Raw genomic sequence first — 20,053 nt, 5'->3', positions numbered from 1 at the left:
GGCCTCGAGGCCGCGCGCTTCCGTTCCAAGGAGCGGCCCCACCCCACTCTCCCCGCCCTCTTTTGCATAGCCCCTCCCGTCTCTCTATGCCCCGCCCCTCACGCAGCGTGCCGTCGGTGGGGTGGGAAGTGAGACCAACTCAGAAATGGAGCAATAGAGGCAGGGAGTGGTCTTGGCCTCCCTTCCAGGCTGTAGTCAGTCGAAAGACGGCTCTGGGGTTTCTTTGGCCTGTCGGGACGAACTTACAGCACTTTTGCCCTTCAACAAGCCCCACTGTACCCTTGTAACTGCCCCCAAGCCAAGGAACACGACCCACCCCTACCCGCCCCGGGAGCCCCATGGCTCCTGTCCTGTACTGTCATCTCCACCCTATGAGGGTGGCCAGCGTCTGGAGTTTAGCCCAGTAGGTTCACTGTGCCCGTCAGGTTCATATGAGGGGATTCAGACAGGAAGCTGTCCATCATGCCTGGCTGGCTTCTTTCACTCCACGCAATGCCTGCTGTTGAGTGGGGAAGGCTTCCGGCGTCAGGGTTAGACTGTGGGTTTGGGTGTTGAAGGAGGTGGGCACTGCTGATTTGGAACCTCAAGTTCCAACCCCACAGATGGTCTTTAGGATTGGGTCTCATGGCAAGGGGATAGGAGAGTCCTTGACTGCGGGCCTAGCATGTTCTGGAAACTTTCACACATCTCTTTTAAGGACTGTGCTATGTGAGGGGTCAGCTCCAGCTTGACTTTAGTTGGGGAGAGGCTGTAAGGTGTTCGAGCTGTTACGGGAAAGGGTCCTGATCCAGACCCCAAGAGAGGGGGTTCTTGGATCTCATGCAAGAAAGAATTCAGGGCGAGTCTGTAAAGTGAAAGCAAGTTTAAGAAAATGAAGGAATAAAAAATGGTTACTCCATAGACAGAGCCCTGAGGGCTGCTGGTTGCTCATTTTTATAGTTATTTCTTGATTATATGCTAAACAAAGGGTGGGTGATTCACGCCTCCCCTTTTTAGACCATATAGGGTAACTTCTTGACGTCGCCATGGCATTTGTAAACTGTCATGGCGGCAATGGGAGTGTAGCAATGAGGACAAGCAGGGTTCACTCTTATCGCCATCTTGGTTTTGGTGGGATTTGGCGGCTTCTTTACCGCAAGCTGTTTTATCAGCAAGGTCTTTATGACCTGTACCTTGTGCTGACCTCCTATCCCATCCTGTGACTTAGAATCCTTTAACTGGGAATGCAGCCCAGTAGGTCTCAGTCTCAGTTTACCCAGCTCCTATTCGAGATGGAGTTGCTCTTGTTCAAACGCCTCTGCCAGACCCACCAGTGTCTCTAACAAACCCGGAATCCAGTTGGCCTTGAGGCATGAGACTTCAACCCCCTTTACCACCCCTTCCCCCTCACTCACACCGTTGCTCCTCACCCTTCACACCTCATCCTTTCCTATAGAGATCTTCCTGTCTGTGTAAGTATGCACAACTTTTTTGTAATTGGCTGTTGTCAACTGGTATTTGGCTAGTGCTTTACCCGACTACTTGAAATAAAAATATCTCAGTGTTTTAACTTAATCCTCCGAAGACCCTGTGATATAATTATCATAATTTTACATTTTTGAGAAAACAGATGCAGAGGCGTTAAGAAACTGGAACAAGGTCATCAAATTAAGGAAGTAAGAGATGCAGGACTTCCTGACTCTGCATCTTCTCCTTTTTTCTCACCATTCTAGAATTCTCTGAGTTTTTTGAGCTTAGAGCAGAGTTTCTCAAGAGCTGCAATACTGGCATTTGAGTCAAGTCATTCTTTATTGTTGATGGTGGAGGGGGCACCCTGTATATTGTAGGACATTGAGCAGCATCTCTGACTTCTACCTACTAGATGCCAGTATCTCAGTTTTCTTAAAAGACTTTTTTTTTTTTTTGAGATGGAGTCTTGCTGTGTTGCCTAGGCTGGAGTGCAGTGGCACCATGTCGACTCACTGCAACCTCCGCCTCCCCGGTTCAAGCGATTCTCCTGCCTCAGCCTCCTGAGTAGCTGGGATTACAGGTGAGCACCACCATGCCCAGCTAATCGTAAAAGACTTTTCATAAAACTTCAGAACTCCTTAAAAACTAGTGAATAGCCAAGGTGAAGAAAGGCCTCAGGCTTCTGACTTTAGACCCCAATCCCTGGGACTCTCACACTCAGCAAAGAAAGCTGGGTGCCTGCACCCTGGATCTCTGAGCGAATCTGTCTTATGGCTGTGGGCAACTCAGGAACATGAATTAGCACGAGAATCTGGAGTTTTTCTTTCCTTTTCTGGTAAGACACTTGTGGTTTTTTTTTTTTTTAAATTCCAATTGGAAATTTGCTTTACATAAACAACAAACAAACTTGATACTCTTTTAGTGGAGGCATTATTTGTTCCTTTATTTTTTGCACTTAAACAGATAGGCAGTATGCTTTCTCTGTGTGAAGACCAAGGTCTGTTAAAGGGCTGCTTTTCACGGAAGCTTCACTAATTTATACTCATGGCTGACATACTCACCTAGTGGGGCTGACACACCGAACCTAACTGAATATTGTCCCATTAACAAAACTAATGTATTACGTGTAAGGCACCAGTAATTAACCTTTAAACTTCGGTTTTGAACAACTCTCATTTTTAACCTTTATTTAAGTGTCATAGTTGTCTTACCTCCTCTTGGCATTTTTTTAAAGCTCTTCCTAGATTAATTGCATGTTGTAACTCCCTTTTTCCATTCGAGACAGTTTTGTTTTACGTGCGCTTATTATGGTACTTTTATAATTGCTTTTTGGTTCTCTGGGCCATTCTTTTGACATGCCTCCTTTCTTGGATCTATACTATGATAGGTGGCTGGGCATGGTGGCTCATGCCTGTAATCCCAGCACTTTGGGAGGCTGAGGCAGGCAGATCACTTGAGACCAGGAGTTCAAGACCAGCCTCGCCAGTGTGGCAAAACCCCATCTCTACTAAAAATACAAAAATTAGCTGGGCTAGGTGGCGTGCACCTGTAATCCCAACTATTCAGGAGGCTGAGGCAGGAGAATCGCTTGACCTGGGGAGGCAGAGGTTGCAGTGAGCCGAAATCTATCCACTGCACTCCAGCCTGGGCAACAGATTGAGACTCTGTCTCAAAAAATAGTAATAATAAAATACACTATGGAAGGTGTTGGTCTGTCCATGTGACCACATGCAATGAGGTGCTTTGTGCGTTTGCCTTGTGTGAGCAGCAATGGAATGATCCTAGCGGGGCCTTGGAGGAACTGGAATGTGTTCTTTGCCTAGTTGCACCTGTGTCAGCTCTGTAGGCCCAGCCCTGGAGCCCAGCAGCTGCTCCCCTGGTTTGCTTTCCTCCCAGGTTGCCTCATGCTGCTGCTGAGCTCCCTTCACCTGATGGGCGGTGCCACAGCAGGGTCAGTGAAGGGTGCCCCTTCCTTCTAGTGACCTGGGCTGCCCTAGCCCCGGCCCTTCAGTAGCCATTCCAAACCTTTCTGGTCTCCCCAAATCCAGGACTTTATCCCCTTCACCCTCAGAGGATGACCTTATATTCTATTTTGTGGAGAAAATAGAGACTGTCCATCAAAACCCCTTAACTCCCGTCCTGCGTGCATTCATAAGTTCCTACATTAACCCCGGTGTCACTAGCTAATGATCCTTTCTGTCTCAGGAAGCAGTGTTCTTCCTCGCGCACAGGGCTCTGCGTTTGTCTAAGGCAGAGAGACCTGGGCCCTGATCCCATTCTCTTTCCTCAACTCCAGGAACTTGCTTCCTGCATTCATTTTCTTTTTTCCAATGATTCCTCCTTCTCAGCACATAAAAGTGACCAACCCCTCGCCTCACCCCCGCTGCACAAAAAACAAATAGAAAATGGAAACCAGTTCAACCAGGGTGAACCTCCACTGACTGTGTGCCCTTGTTGAGCTACTGCTCATAGGGGAGGTTCTAGAAAGGAAGGACTTATTGTCTTAGTTACCTGATCCACTTCCTTACCTCCTGTTCATGCAACTTTGCTTGTTTTGCTTCTACTAAAATGATTCTAGGTGCTATGTGGACAGGTGCTACAAAAGCGTGACTCACACGGTGGACATTCATTCATTCCATTTTCATTTCTCTTTGAGTGATCCTGACAACCAGAGGGTCTCAGGTGGATATTACTGTGTCTTTGAGACCTCTCTAATCCTTATTTATCTCTCATTTTAATACAGAGAGTTTCATACGCAGACCTTAAGTAGACATAGTATCTAGCTAAAAGGTAATTATGCTTTTTTGTTTGCTTTCATTGTATTTATTTTTATTGCTGCTTTAGTGTATTCCAAGTGATACTGGTTTTTCATTCATGTTATAATGTAGAGTTTTCTTTTTCTTTTTTCTTTTTTCTTTTGAGACAGGGTCTCTGTCACCCAGGCTGGAGTGCAGTGGCGCAGTCATGGCTCCCTGTAACCTCAACCTCTCAGACTCCAGCAATCCTCCTGCGACAGGTATGTACCATTACGCTTGTCTAATCTTTGTATTTTTTGTAGAGATGGAGTTTCGCCATGTTGTCTAGGCTGGTCTTGAACTCCTGGGCTCAAACCATCTACCTACCTACCTTGGCCTCTCCAAATGCTGGGATGATAGGTATGAGCTACCATTCCCGGCCAATGTACCAGCTTCTTTTAAAATAAATTCAAGCCAAAATTATAAATGTAAAATTACGTAGTTTAAAACTAGAGTTGTAGCTGATGGTACAGGTGGCATTTCAGTGTGGCAGAGTTAGTGAAGGTGCTGAGAGATGAGACAGGGAGATGGCTAAATAGTGACGATATTCTCTTGGGATTAAAGTTTAGAAAATCCTGCCTTGAAAGAAGGCAGGAAGCCAAAGGGTGAAGAGATTGCGTGTGCTGTGAAACAACATGGGTACATAATTTGATAAGGGGAAGCACAGGAACTATGACTGCATCAGGGTAACATCGACTTGCTTCTTCTCCATGGGGATAAACTCAGAGAGGATGCTGAGGAACGTCAGCAGATGCTGGGTCCCTGTTTTTCACAGAACAATCTTTCAGGTGCTAGTAAGCCTCAGGAGGAGGATGCTGTCCCGCTGGCACGAGGAGGGGCTGGGGCAGGACAGTCATCATCCAAGCAAAGGTAGGGCTTAGTTACAGACACAGAACGGCAGATTTAATCTAGAAATACCACCATCCTGGTACCAGTCTTCTTGGCTTGGATTCCCATGTAAAAATCCAGCGTTGCTACCCTCTCAAGGGTGTGCCCTGGCTAGAATGAGTGGATATTTTGCCTCGCATTACCAAAGCACAAGGAGGTCTCTTTGAGGACTTGTTTGTAAAAAAATCAAAAAACAACAAACAAACAAACAAAAACCTAGAAAATTGCTTTTCTGGGGAGAATGGTGTGATCGGTGGTTGTTCTGACAATTTCAAATTCTCTTGCTTTTGGATTGAAGCATTGGTTTCTGTTTCTTATGTTCTTTTGAGGCAAATTTCCAAATTAGCGTCTCTATGACTGGCTGCCAAGGCATCCGTTTGCTATTTATTTACCCAAACTAGCAGTTTCCTGGAGACAGACTGCCTAGGGGGAAGGAAAGTTTTCTTATAGACCAGATTTGCAAGTTTGGGTTTCCTCTGCTTCATCCCCCATCATTGTCAACTGGCTTAGTCCTCAGCACTTTCATACATTGTTTGTGATGACACAGTTTGTTCCTGGAGATAAATGGGGTGGTGCTGCCTTAGCATATAGCAAGAAAAGTGCCAGGGTGGGGCCATGCATACCACTTAGTAGTCATGAGACCTACTGTGAGATAGTTTTAACTGTGTGAACCTCAGTTTCTTCATCTATAGAATGGAGCTAATGTCTATTACATAAATTATGTATATGATATATAATTATGTATTACACATAAATTACACATATAACTACAAGGTAATATGTATATACACATCTATATATATATACGTAAAGTATCCGGCCCATAGGAAGCACTTAATGAACACCCCCTTCCCTTTTTTTTTTTTCTTTTTTTGCTTTTGAGTTGGAGTCTTGCTCTGCTCTGTTGCCCAGGCTGGAGTGCAGTGGCACTATCTTGGCTCACTGCAACCTCCAGCTCCCAGGTTCAAGAGAGTCTCCTGCCTCAGCCTCCTGAGTAGCTGGGATTACAGGTGCCCACCATTACACCTGGCTTAGTTTTATATTTTTGGTAGAGACGAGGTTTCTCCATGTTGGCCAGGCTGGTCTTGAACTCCTGACCTCAGGTGATCGGCCCACCTCTGCCTCCCAAATTGTTGGAATTACAGGCGTGAGCCACCACATCTGGCCCCCTCCTTTTTTTTACAAAATAATCTCACTAACCTTCTTGCTGTCTATCTTCTCTCTCTTTCTATCTCTCTATCATCTATCCATCTATCCTTCTATCATCTATATATCTGTTTTTCCAAATCAGAATGATTGAGTTTTATGAAAGAAGCAGAAGACAGCCAATTATTAAGCAGGCAGCACTTGGTTTTAGTCTTGGTTTTTAAACATCATAGACTAACCTGGTGTGGAGTCCTGATAAGTAAGCAACAATGAGGAAGGGGGTCCCAGGTAGGGAACAACTGTTCCAAGAGACAGCTAATCACAAACAAGCCGCTGGCACAACTACCTCACTCCAAGTGTAACATCCTCCAGCACAACCCTATAAAACTTCCCTCCAGCCCCTGCCTCTTTCCAGACATCCCCTTCTCTGCTGTGCTGCCTGTTGCTTCCTTGCAACGTACTTTCCCTTGAATAATCGGCCTTTCTTTACCTACAACTGTCTTGGTAAATTGGTAAATTCTTCTTCTTCTTCTTTTTTTTTTTTGAGACAGAGTCTCACTCTGTTACCCAGGCTGGAGTGCAGCGGCGCTATCTCGGCTCACTGCAACTTCCGCCTCCCAGATTCAAGCGATTCTCACGCCTTAGCTTCCTGAGTAGCTGGGATTACAGGCATGCGCCACTGTGCCCAGCTGATTTTTGTATTTTTGGTAGAGATGGGGTTTCACCACGTTGGCTAGGCTGGTCACGAACTCCTGACCTCCGGTGATCTGCGCGCCTTGGCCTCCCAAAGTGCTGGGATTACAGGCATGAGCCACGGCGCCCTGCCGGTAAATTCTTTTACCATCCACGACACAGGCACCAGCCAGTTGCACCCACGACACTGTGCAGCATTGGAAAAAAAGGTCCCTTTGCTCTGTCACCGTGTTCAGACCAGACTGTACTAAAGATGGTCTAAGACTAAACACACAAGTTAAAAATCCCAGATGAGCTTGATTTGAATATTTCACAAACAAGTTACACATGTCTCTGTAACTACATAGTAAAGCAGATGTTAGTTTACAGCTCAGAAACTGTAAGCAGTTCAGCAGTGAGGGCCCAAAGGAGTGAGTGACATCTGCCATAGACTGAATATTTTAACGTGATTAACTTTTATCCCTTTTGAAAAGTGTTTGTGAATAAAAAGCATTTAAAATTTCTTAAAATTTTTATCTGGGGGGATAAATAAAATTTTGTCATCAGGACAGTGTTGACATGTGCATGACAACACAGATATATGTATCTATATCTATCTATCTATCTGTCTATATATATATATATATATATATATATATATATATATATATATATATCTCCTGCATTTTCAACTCTCTAATAGTCTGAATTCATGTATATGACAGATGTAGAATGGCTTTATTACTCTCTAAAGAAAAAGCTTTTTAAAAAGTAGCAAAAAAATAGAGTCTCCAGTTTATTTTCCTAGTGCTTCTATAAGCTCCTTTCTCCAAATCTTCATAGCTTCAGAGTGAAAACCTCCCCCGTCCTACACCACCCAACGCATTTCACCATCTCCCTACCAATGAGACGGCACGTGGAAAGTCAAATAAAATGGTTCAAAGGCTTATCAACCTCAGCAACCCTCCAACGATAGATGTGATGATAGCAACATAGTATGAGAGAGAGGAAATTTTTCCGCTTACTTAATTTGATGAGTATCTAAATTATTTCTGCTTAAATTATAGACTTACTCTTAAATTATATAATTGAAGTTCTTATCTGAAACCCTCATACACACATCCATTCCCACCATTTTTTGCTGTCTCTCTATATCTTGCATATGCTTTCATATGAACACGGTCACAACTGCAGAATTTTTTCAATAGTGGGCTCATCTATTAGCAATAGGAAATATAGTAAGGGTAACACATTGCATATAGTAAAAGAATTGTTAATTGCGTTAGATGAACCATTTTGAAAGCATTTTATCATTAGACTGTGAAAATTATCAAATCTCAACCGTCAGTTAAGGAGAGAGGATGGAGGTCTTTATGAAAGATGTAGCCAGATTATTAGATTATTATTCTTAGTATTTGCTAAACAGAAAAGGTAGGTGGCTTTTTTAGTGCTTGGGTTTCCTGTTGGTGTGACTTACCCTGTTGACTCATGTTTAAGGCAGCTACACGTAAACAGATTTATGTGCTACCTTTACAAAATCAGCAACTACTTAGAGATCCTTTAGAATTTGCCTCTTTGAATAATTTATAGCAAAGCACAGTGCAAACCCTTTGAGATCCCACCCCACTTTCTCCCTCAGTTTTCTCTCCTCTCAGTCGGTTTGGTAGTGAGTGGGTACTCTGGAGTTCATAAATTTCCTTTTCTTTTCTTTTTTTTTTTTTTTTTTTTGACGGAGTCTTGCTCTGTTGCCCAGGCTGGAGTGCAATGGCTCACTGCAAACTCTGCCTCCTGGGTTCAAGCGATTCTCCTGCCTCAGCCTCCTGAGTAGCTGGGATTTCAGGTGTGCACCACCACACCCAGCTAATTTTTGTATTTTTTAGTAGAGATAGGGTTTCACCATGCTGGCCAGGCTGGTCTTGAACTCCTGACCTTAAGTGATCCACCCGCCTCTGCCTCCCAAAGGGCTGGGATTACAGGCATGAGTCACCATTCCCGGCTACTTTTGATTAACTGAGATGTTAAATTAATCTAGAAGAAGCCCCTCATCTACCTGCTAACAAGCCATGGAAGGGAAGGGGCAAATAATTATGTTATCTTGCACAGGAAAAATTTCTAAGGTCTCAATATTAATTTAGAACGATGTTAACATTTTTTTTTAACAGAAAGCTTACAGATTGAAGAAGTATAGCATGAACTTAATAGTAGGTAACAGAAGATACTGTTAGTAGAAGGTACTTAATAGTAAAGGGTACCTCATAGTAAAAGGTACTGTTCCTTAACAGTAAGTTGGTCTAGCTGCATAGTCACGCTAATGGAGGCTTCAGACTAGCGTCTTCCGGTCTGCAGTAGGCACTTTGTCTGGTTTTGCTCCTGGGTTGAGAATGGCATTGTGATGTTGTCGGAAGAACATGAACCCTGGAGCCAGATAGCCTGAGGTTTGGTTCTGGAGGCCACTTACCTTGGGCAAGCCATTTGATTTTTCTGAGCCTCAGCCTTCTTTATCTGTGAGTTGGAGAAGATAGTAGTACTTGTCTCATATGTTACTGGAAGGATTAATGAGTTACTATCTATAAGGATTTTGTACAGTGTGGGCACATAATAAGAAGTTGATAAATATAAACCATTATTATAATTATTAATTACCTTTTTGGTACCATGTTCATACACCCCCTAGGAAAATTGTAGACTCCTTTCCTCAGAATCATCTGGAGAGCTCGTGCCTGGGTGCAACTGCACTAAATCCAGGATCAAACAGAGAGTTGTTAAAAATTTTTTAGTTGTCACATCTTAAGATTAAGACCCAGTGTATTTATTTGGGTAAAATGCAATTTGAGCTACTCTATGAGTGTGATGGTAGATGATTGTTCCATTTATCAGACTGTTTTAAATGACATTCTGAAACTCTGGAATGAGCTATCAAAATTTCTAACGATGTTCTTTAAGAGCCAAGGTCTTATTTGATACCTACCATGAAATCTGGCTGGATTTATTTCATTATAATGCTTAGATTTGCTGGTGTCGGCCAAGAGGCATAGCAGGTATATCTGCCTGGAATGATGCTCATTTGGAGAGAATTGGCAGTACTGAAGGTGACTTTTATTGAAATTAGAAAATGTGTGCATATTCTTATTAAAACAAGTTATCCAAAATAATTAATTTATCGTATGTAAAATGAGGGAGAAAATGTTATTTTTAATCAACTAAGTTGGTTGAGTATTAATAAAAAGAAGTGAAGGTGTGACTATTTGCTCAGTGGAAATAAAACCTTCAGACATGTGCTCAGTAATTGGGAAAAGCAATTTCTGGTCCTTACTTGACTTTGTTTTTTAATAAGTTGGACTCAGATAAAATGCATAGGTAATAATGAAATAACATTTTGATTCTACTATGGTTTTCAGTAAACAATGTAATATATTCCAGCAAATGAACAAAACATCTTATGATTCAGGAAATGCTACCACTTTGGCCTATAAGAATTGGTTTATTTTTCTTTTTTTCTGGAAAGTATTAGGAGGAACAACATGACAGAAGTATCTCTGTCCTGATTAGAACTGTGGGGACAGAGAATATGTTTAAATAAGGGAAAGTTGAGGCATATTCTATTAATGAAGTGTGCACTTTACTCCTATTTTTCTGAATTTTTAGCGAAGTTAATCTTCTGGTTCGGTTCACAAAGTGCAGGAGAGGCTACCGGCTTGAGAGAAAAGGAGTTGTGTTGTATTGGTTTCCTTGAGTGAATGGCCACTCAGCTGCTGTGTTTCTCCCTGCATGTGGCTGAAGTTTACATTGGAGGGTGACTTCCTGATTGCCAGTTAGCATATGTGTCCGGCTACCAGCCGCCTGACTGGCTGAGGATGCTCTTTGTTTGTTCAAGGATGAACGTTCTCCCCCTGCCTTGCAGGAAGAGGGGAGCAAGGTGCACCCGGGAGACGCGTGATAGTGCCCTATAAAGCCAGTAGAGGAAATCTTGTGGAGTGTGAATGCACAGGCTTAGATTCCCCTGTCCCTGAGTCGGGGGCATGTGCTTGTGGAGAATGACCCTATCAAGTTCAAGGTGTGGCATCTCCTGATCCAGCAACAGGATTTGTTCCAGAGAAAAATCCCCAGGTCTTGGGACTGTTGACAGATGGCCGTGACTATGCTTAATGTGGTCATCAAACTGAGAATGGTCCGTCTCATCTTTGAGTGTGCAATTACCTTTATAGCTGATTATGACACCCTCAGATCATACCATGAGGTGGACAAGATAAGTCCATGGCCCATGCTGAGAACTGGTACTTCTGTCTTCATAGACTTACTCACCAACCAGAGATGTACGACAGACCCCAAATGGTCAGTCAAAAATGTGAACTTGCACTAAGACAAGACCCAGCATCAGTGACATTAGACACAAGATAGAAATCAGAGAAAAGTTACTGTCCAGCAGTTTTAACCACCAATACCCATTTATTTTAATGGAAAAAAAATGTCTGCATTCTATATGTTCCAAAAGGATTTACCATTGAAACAAATACAATATATGGAACTCTATCTGTATAATTTCACTACAACAAAGACAACATATGACTTCTACTTCCTACAGAAGGCTAACTGAAAGCACAAGTGCAAACATAGATTGCATAAGAAAGCGTGTGTGTGTGCATCTGTGGTTAAAACCTTTAGTAAGCAACTGCATTAAAATATGCTAAGACACTTACCTTACCCTAGTTCGTGGTGAGCTCTAATAAAAAGCCACAAGCTGTCACTAGTTTTATTTGATACAAAAATTTGGTGTGAGCTTTGATGATTCATTTATGGTTTATCAACAAGAAGGTAATCTTAGAACAAGCACTAACTTTCCGCTTTTACATGCTCACAGAATACAAATCAGTTACTTTTCATACATAATGAACGTCTTTTATTTTCAGGTTTGAAACAACGGTAGTCAATTCACACAAAAGGGTACTTTTAAAACTACCTGTATTTACTCTATTTTATGCCTGTATATATGAAACAAACAGAGTGAATGTGCATAAATGTATGTCTGTACATGTGGGTATATATGTGTATACAAGATGGTACCTGTACACCTCTTTGTATGCATGTATGACCTCCATGATGACAGGTGCAGATGACATTTACTGAGGAGGGAGAGATTCTCTACCATGATCTGTGTCCCCATAAGAATCAGTGCAACTGTGGATTCGAGACACATACAAATGCAGGTTGGTGCCCATGAAAGAAAATGTCAGCCCTTTTCTTGGCATTTGGTGGTGAAATTGCCTGTTCTGCTCCTCACGTCCTTGGCTCAGGATCACGGCATCAGATGGCAGTGTAAATTGGTTGTAGTCCTCGAACTCAATAAAGAGAAAGGACTTCTTTCTCTGCTCTCCCTCTCTTTGGACCTGCCTGGCTGGTTGTGGCAGCATTCAGACTGAACGGGACAGTGGAGAAGTAGCTTCAGAGCAAAAGTGACAGCTCTGTGGTCTGTCCTCATGCTGACCTTGATGCGGGAGGTCCTGGAGGGTTCAGTTGTCTTAGTTTCCACCCACCTTGCTTAACCTTGCAAGGAAGAATGGCATCAAAACGAGGCTTCTCCAGGATAGTCTCTCTCTATAAATACCGTGTATATATACATACAGATACTCATACATACACCAATACTAACCCACAGACAAAGCTGGGTGCCTGGAGCACTGGCTAGCGACATGTTAACACACCAGAAAAAGTAGTCATTGTTCCTGCTCCCAGAAGATCAAGTCATATGTCATGATCTTTAAACATTCAGGGAAAATTCAGAAGATTCCATTAATTAAAGGAGGGAGGAAGATGCTGTCAAAATGATGAAGTACAGACTAAGTGAAATTGTAAAGAAAATAAAAAACCGGAACAATTGAGGCCTAGTTGTGAAGTTTGATAGCTGTAAACTGCAATCTTCAGATTTGGATAGATTTTTTTTTCTTTTTCCTGTTGCTATGGAAACTTGGGAGTCAAGCTTCAGACGTCGGGAGTTCTCACAGACCTGAATAGAGAGGGTTCAGAGTTAAGTCGGGAATACCACCACTCAATTCAAAACATTTTAGCTAAAAACCAGAAAAATGACAGGCAAGCTATAATAAACACATTTTAAACATCACACGACTATGGGGGAATTTTTTTTTTTTCCTTAAGGATCACATTGGAAGACAGAATGAATAGTTATATCATAAAAAGCTGGACTTCTCTGAAAATACTAATGGTGACTTCAGATGCCAAACATCGCTCAGACCGAGAGCTGCTATTACCACTGTTACCAATGAGCCTTATGTCTTCGTCTCTTAGCACAGAGCTTGGCTATTTTATGAGCATGCTATGTATCTTAGAGATTGGTGATTACCCCATATATGTATCGACTTCCTGTGACTATATATATATATATGTTGACTTAAGGATCACAAGTCACAGAGCAAGATACCTATTGGTGGTTCTTCAAACATGATATGTTTTTATTTTGAGACAGGGTCTCATTCTGTTGCCCCAGCTGGAGTGTAGTGGTACAATCTTGGCTCACTGCAACCCCTGCCTCCTGGGCTCAAGCGATCCTCCCACCTTAGTCTCCAGAGGAGCTGGGACTGCAGGCATGCACCACCGTGCCTGGCTAATTTTTGTATTTTTTGTAGAGATGGAGTTTCACCATGTTGTCCAGGCTGGTCTTGAACTCGGCCTCAAGCGATCCTCCCATCTTGGCCTCCCAAAGTGCTGGGGGTTATAGGCTCACCTGTGAGCCACTGCACCTGGCCCAAATATGGTATATTAATTTCCTGTTGCTCCTGTAACAAATGGCCATAAAGTTCAAACAACACGAATCTATTCTCTTACAGTTCTGGAAGTCAGAATACTGAGATCAGTCTTATGGGGCTCAAATCAGTGTTGGCCGGGCTGTGCTCCTTCTGGAGGCTCTAGGAAAGCATCTGTTCCCTTGCCTTTCCTGGCCTCTAAGGGTTGCCCGCATCCCTTGGCTCATGGCCCCTTCCTTCATCTTCAGAGGGAGCACTGCAGCATCTTCTCTTTTTCACCTCTGACCACCCTCTGTTTCTGTCATCGCATGGTCTGTTTCTAATTGACTCTCTTCCTTTGTCCCTCTTATAAGGACTTTGTGATTATATCAGGCTCACCTGGCTAATCCAGGCTACTCTCCCCATCTCAAAATCCTTCACTTAGTCACATCTGAGAAGTTTTTTTTTTTTTTTTTTTTTTAGAGACAGAGTCTCACTTTGTTGCTCAGGCTGGAGTGCATTGGCACAATCTTGGCTCCCTGCAACCTCCGCCTCCCAGGTTTGAGCGATTCTTGTGCCTCAGCCTCCTGAGTATCTGGGATGACAGATGCCTGCCCAAAGTCTCTTTTGCCATGTAAGGTAACATATTTACAGGTTCCAGGGATTAGGATGAAGAGTACATCTTTGGGGGCCATTACTCAGCCAATCACGAAAGTAGCATTGTGTTCCCAGAGGAAAAAAGGCATCTCATGGCAGACTCTGTTGCAGACTTTGAGAACGTCACTCATGTAGAAAACTTCACAGAAAGAGACATCAGCACAGTGTGCGTTCAAGAGCCTGTCTTCCCAGCACCTGCTCATGGCTACTCCTTATGGCCAGCTGGGGGGCTGGCTCCAATGTGGAGTCTGTCACTCTGCTCAACTCAGCAATTTTGGCTGGGAGAGGCTCTGGCTCTAGGATGCTCAGATCCGGTTTCAAAATGAGGCAAGTTTTTGCCTGCATTTTTCTTTGGTTGCCACCTTACTCCTTGCAAGCACGTTTTGTCTGTGCAATTCCAGCAGAGGCGTGAATTCCAGCCCAGGACTAAGAGTTCATGAAATTGAGTAAACTATTGTGTCTACAGTAATAGTTGCCAAAGCCCTTCCCCACTCTCAGCCTTCTGTTACAGTCTTGCTCCATCAAAAGAAGGAAAAAAGAAAGAAATTAATCAGTCTACATGTGCTGTGTACTCATTTATCTGACCTTTGTTCTCACTCCTGCTGATACCCTAGTCCTGCCTCCATCCAAAAGTGCCCACTGAAGACAGGCTGCCCTCTGCTCAGAAGTTCAGATGTTTTGAGGCACTCTTTTCATTTTTACAATGATTAGGTTTCATTTTTACAATGATTACATTTATACCCCATGCTGCAAGACAGTTGTAAAATATGAACTATTTTTGCAAAAGCCTATTAGAAAGAATGTTAAGATGCTGTTTTGGGTTGGATACATATTCCTCTTTCTTGTTTTAAATGGGCAAAAGCCGTTGATGTTGTCAGGGTGGTAGAATGTCTCCACTTTCTGTGTCTAATTTTGGTTAGAGAGCAGAGTGGGGTTTCTCAGCCTCAGCACTGCTGACATTTGGGGTTGGATAATTCTTTGTGGGGGGTGCTGTCCTGTGTATGGGAGGACGCTTAGCAGCACCCTTACCCTCCACCCACTAGATGCCACTAGTGGCGTCCTGCCAGGCATAATAATCAAAATGTCTCTAGACATTTCAACTGTCTCCTGGGAGGCAAATTAGTTAAAAGCAACAACAACAACAACAACAACAACAACAACAACAACAACAACAACACAGCTTAGGCTGCATAAAATCCACTAAATAGGCTCCAATCTCTTGTTTTCAAATTAGATTCTCAAATTCCTGTTTTAAGTCAATTTAGATGATAACATAAGTGATTCCTCCCAGGGCTATTGAGACGGTTACTTGAGGAAATTTATTTAATTTATGTAAAGCCCTTAGCTTGCATGTGCAAGGTGCATGGAAAGCCCCCAAGGATCAACTGTCATTGTCCATAATGTCATGTCACTTTAACGAGCCACAGCTCCTCTGCAAAGCATGACCGCGGCCGTCTGCAGGCCGAGGACAGCCCACTCTGCCTGGGTTTAATGCCTTTGCAGGCCCTGTGTCTGTCCATAATACGCTTCACAATAGAAAGGAACAAAATACTGGTACACTTTAAGAAATTCTAGAAGAGACAAAACCATTATTAGAGAAAGCAGATCAATGAGAGCCTGGATTGCGGAAAGGGGATCAGTAGCAAAGGAAACTGTATTTTGACTAGGGTGTGGTATAAAATTCTGTACACTTACCAAAATGCATCAAACTGTACACTTGCAATGGATGCATTTTGTTTTATGCAAACAATACATTGAAAAATAAAATTTTAAAAGTGTTTACTGGCTATCTTTTGCTCATCTTGGCTTTTTTTTTTTTTTTTTTTTGGGAGACAAAGTCTTGCTCTGTTGCCCAGGCTGGAGTGCAATGGTGCAATCTTGGCTCACTGCAACCTCCAACTCCTGGGTTCAAGCGATTCTCCTGCCTCAGCCTCCTGAGCAGCTGGGATTATAGGCGTGTGCCACCACACCCAGCTAATTTTTGTATTTTTAGTAGAGATGGGGTTTCACCACGTTGGTCAGGCTGATCTTGAACTCCTGACCTTGGGATCCGCCCACCTCGGCCTCCCAAAGTGCTGGGATTACAGGTGTGAGCCACCCCACCCAGCCAGGCATGCATATTTTATTTTTATTTTTTTGAGATGGATTCTCACTCTGTCCTACAGGCTGGAGTACAGTGGCATGGTCTCAGCTTATTGCACCCTCTGCCTCCCAAGCTCACTCGATTCTCCTGCCTCAGCCTTCCGAGTAGCTGGGATTACAGGTGTGTGCCACCATGCCCAGGTAATTTTTATAGCTTTAGTAGAGATGAGTTTCACCATGTTGGTCAGGCTAGTCTCGAAATCCTGACCTCAGGTGATCGGCCCACCTAGGCTTCCGAAAGTGTTGGGATTACAGACGTGAGCCACCGTGCCTGGTCCACATTTTATTTAATGTTAATTTTTAGCTGACATGGGGTGGGGCTTTTTTTTCTTTTTTTCACAAATGGGGGTCTCACTATGTTGCCTAGGCTGGTCTCAAACTCCTAGCCTCATCCAATCCTCCCACCTCAGTCTCCCAAAGTGCTGGGATTATAGGCATGAGCCACTGTGCCCTGCGCACTCACCTGTTTAAATTTCTTTATTGTGTCTGAGTTTGTCTACCTCTTACCCTCCATATAGAGACATTTACTTTTGGTATTTGTTAAGATAGTTCACCTGATTTGTCCTTTTACATTGTTGCTAATACTGGTTAATTAAGCCGAAAGCAATGGTCAGAAACGGTTTCCCGACAAGTTCTTTTTTTGAGACTTGCCATACCATAAAAGTCGTGCTAGAAAAACCACAGAAACAGCTTAATGGCAATGCCGGCTTGCCTCACTGGGAGGGTGCTAGGGGAAGAATTACACATCTGCTTAATGCCACTGACACGCACTTTATACAACAACAACCGGGCCAGGCATGGTGGCTCACGCCTGTAATCCCAGCACTTTGGGAGGCCGAGGCGGGCAGATCACTAGGTCGGGAGATCGAGACCATCCTGGCTAACACGGTGAAACACCATGTCTACTAAAAGTACAAAAACAAAATTAGCCAGGCATGGTGGCGGGCGCTTGTAGTCTCAGCCACTCGGGAGGCTGAGGCAGGAGAATGGCGTGAACCCGGGAGGTGGAGCTTGCAGTGAGCAGAGACCATGCCACTGCACTCCAGCCTGGGTGACACAGCAAGACTCTGTGAAAAACAAACAAACAAAAAAAAAAAACCTGACAGTAAAAATCATTTCATTTTCATTTTTTATTACTTTCAATATCAGTAGTTTTATTTCCTTTATTTTCAGATGTCAAAGAAAGAAATGCAGATCCTTCAGTTCAACTCTCAGTTGCAGTAAAGCCACCTACAGGATCAGGTCATACTAAACTGAAATGTTGTTATTATCCTTTTCTGTAAGGGAGGCAGTCAGTGGTGAATGCTGGCCTCACTGATTACTCACCTGGGGACCTTTCTGAGGATCAGTTCTCATCTAGAAAATGGGACAACTGCCAGAGCACTGAAGAAAATACAGAAAACGGCCCCCACACATCAGCATGTTTGGTTGCTGCTAGTCTACTTGGATCTGAGTATTTTTTCTTGCCATGAGTGTGACGTGATTATCTTCTCCTACATCACACTGAAGTTTTATGAATGATGCTTTAAAGTGGGAAGGGCCAGAGAGTTAATATTTTCGGCTTCTTGGGCCAGCTGGTCTCGGTGGCAGCTACTCAGCTCTGCCACTGCGGCAGAGAACGGCCACAGGCGATATGGAAATGATAGGCGTGGCTGTGTTCCAATAAAACTTTATTTACAAAAATGGGCAGTAGGCCAGATTTGGTCTGTGTCTTAGACTTTCCTGACCCTGCTTTAAAGAAACATCAAAGAGATTCTACCAGCTGATTTCCTTGCTCCCAAAATTCTTGTAAGGACTATGGCTGAGTTAGGAAGTTATGTACTTTAAAAGCTAATTTCAGGCCTGGCGTGGTGGCTCATGCCTGTAATCCCAGCACTTAGGGAGGCTGAGGTGGGTGGATCACTTGAGGTCAGGAGTTTCAGACCAGCCTGGCCAACATGGTGAAACCCTGTCTCTACTAAAAATACAAAAAAATTAGCCGGGCGTGGTGGCAGGTGCCTGTAATCCCAGCTACTTCAGGGGCTGAGGCAGGAGAATCACTTGAACCTGGGAGGCAGAGGTTGCAGTGAGCCAAAATCGCGCCCTTGCACTCCAGCCTGGGTGACAGAGCAAGACTCAGTCTTAAAACAAAACAAACAAACAAAAAAGAAAGCTACTAATTTCAGTGTTTTTTGAAATCATCCTCCTCCTTCTCCAATCCTTGCTTAAGGGTTTAAGTTCACCTCCGTGCAGCCTCTTCTCAATGTCATATAAATGGTAGCACACGTGGGTCGGCCACTTTGATGTCTGCTTTTATGCATTTGAGTGGTTGGGCACTGGTGGTTACCTGTTCCTGCTACCTCTGACCCAGATTCTTACATGTCTTATTATGTCCGTCCCTTTTTGGTTAGGAAGAATGTCTTGGACTAGGTATATAATAAAACATAAATCATGACATTTGGCAGGCATCTCTAACATTTAAACGAACAATATTAGAAAATTTTATGCCTTTTATACATGACCAGACCAAGTGTGTTTTTGAAGGTAAGTGGTAACGCCTGTTTTTAACTGTTTTTTGGGGGCTGAAACTACCTGTCTTTGTGCAGCAAACCATTGGAGTGTCAACTGAGTACTTTCCAGCTACACAAGGAGATCCAGAGTTTCACTGTGGGAATAATTTCGACTTTACACACAGGTGCCCCTACTTACAGTGGGATACAATCATCAGATGCTAGATGGGATGGCTCCCCTTAGACGAGCACATAAAGCACATTTGGTATTTCACAGCTAGTGTACCTGTGCCTGTCTTTTATCAATGATACCAACTGTGAAGCAATTCTTTAGGGATTATCGGGCAATTCTGCCTTAGATTAACTTGACCCAAGAGCTCAGTTGAGAGATGAGAAGTGGGAAATCCTTGGCAACCTGCTCATGATTGACATCTGTAGATCAGCAGTCTCAGAGTGAGGACCACAAGAAAATCCCTTGTTGGTAAGAAAAAAATACTGCCAAGTCTTTTTTTTTAATCTAAAAAAAAAAAATTCAGTGTTTACTAATACTTAATATGTGGAATGTTGGTAGCAGAATGTGTATTATTATAAAAATATTGTATAAAAATAACCAAACACTGGGCTTTGAGCTAGAGGCCCCTGTCACCTGGGATGTTGATGCCATAGGTTGGATGGGCCTGGAAATCTGTATTTTAACAAGCAGGTGCACAGCGGCTCTGGTCTCCATTTAAAACACTCATTTCCAGTCCGGAGTAGCTGAACCATGAGCAGGGTCCTGCAGTGCCTTCGTTCTTCAAAGAGATGTCTCGGAGTCAGGCTTTGATGTTCAGAAATTGGATTTACAGAGGGCAATGTGTGATGTAACCCTCTTAATTGTCTACTTTCTGGGTACACACACGTGCGTGCACACAAACATACATGTACATGTGTATATGCATTCCCACTACACACACATAGAATTTTTATCTCTTTGCAATCACCTAGGAAGTACTGCTTTCCAATTTATCCAAACTCTGTTATTCTTGAGTTCCAGTTGCTCCTGGATCTCTGCAAGTGTTGTTTTTTGCTCTGTCAATTAGGC

At 43.3% G+C, this 20,053-nt stretch overlaps 1 protein-coding gene and 1 long non-coding RNA gene across 3 annotated transcripts in view; one reads left to right on the top strand and one right to left on the bottom strand.

Moving 5' to 3' along the window:
* The first annotated feature begins 1,113 nt into the window (after positions 1–1,113).
* Positions 1,114–18,165, top strand: LOC109023687 (uncharacterized). Its single transcript, XR_008672857.2, has 3 exons — positions 1,114–1,451; positions 4,376–4,465; positions 17,657–18,165. It is a non-coding gene; the product is annotated as an uncharacterized lncRNA (long non-coding RNA).
* The window catches only part of CDH13 (cadherin 13), a 1,164,256-nt gene continuing 1,155,579 nt past the window's right edge, over positions 11,377–20,053 (bottom strand). For both annotated transcript variants that reach the window (XM_004058060.5, XM_004058064.5), the window contains one exon: positions 11,377–12,951. In XM_004058060.5, coding sequence (XP_004058108.3) covers positions 12,944–12,951 — 8 coding nt within the window. In that variant the 3' untranslated portion in view covers positions 11,377–12,943. The remainder of the gene's footprint in view (positions 12,952–20,053) is intronic.

Source organism: Gorilla gorilla, chromosome 18 (assembly GCF_029281585.2).
Source record: "Gorilla gorilla gorilla isolate KB3781 chromosome 18, NHGRI_mGorGor1-v2.1_pri, whole genome shotgun sequence".
NCBI classification, from domain to species: Eukaryota; Metazoa; Chordata; class Mammalia; order Primates; family Hominidae; genus Gorilla; species Gorilla gorilla.
This window is presented reverse-complemented; position numbering and strand designations above follow the sequence as displayed.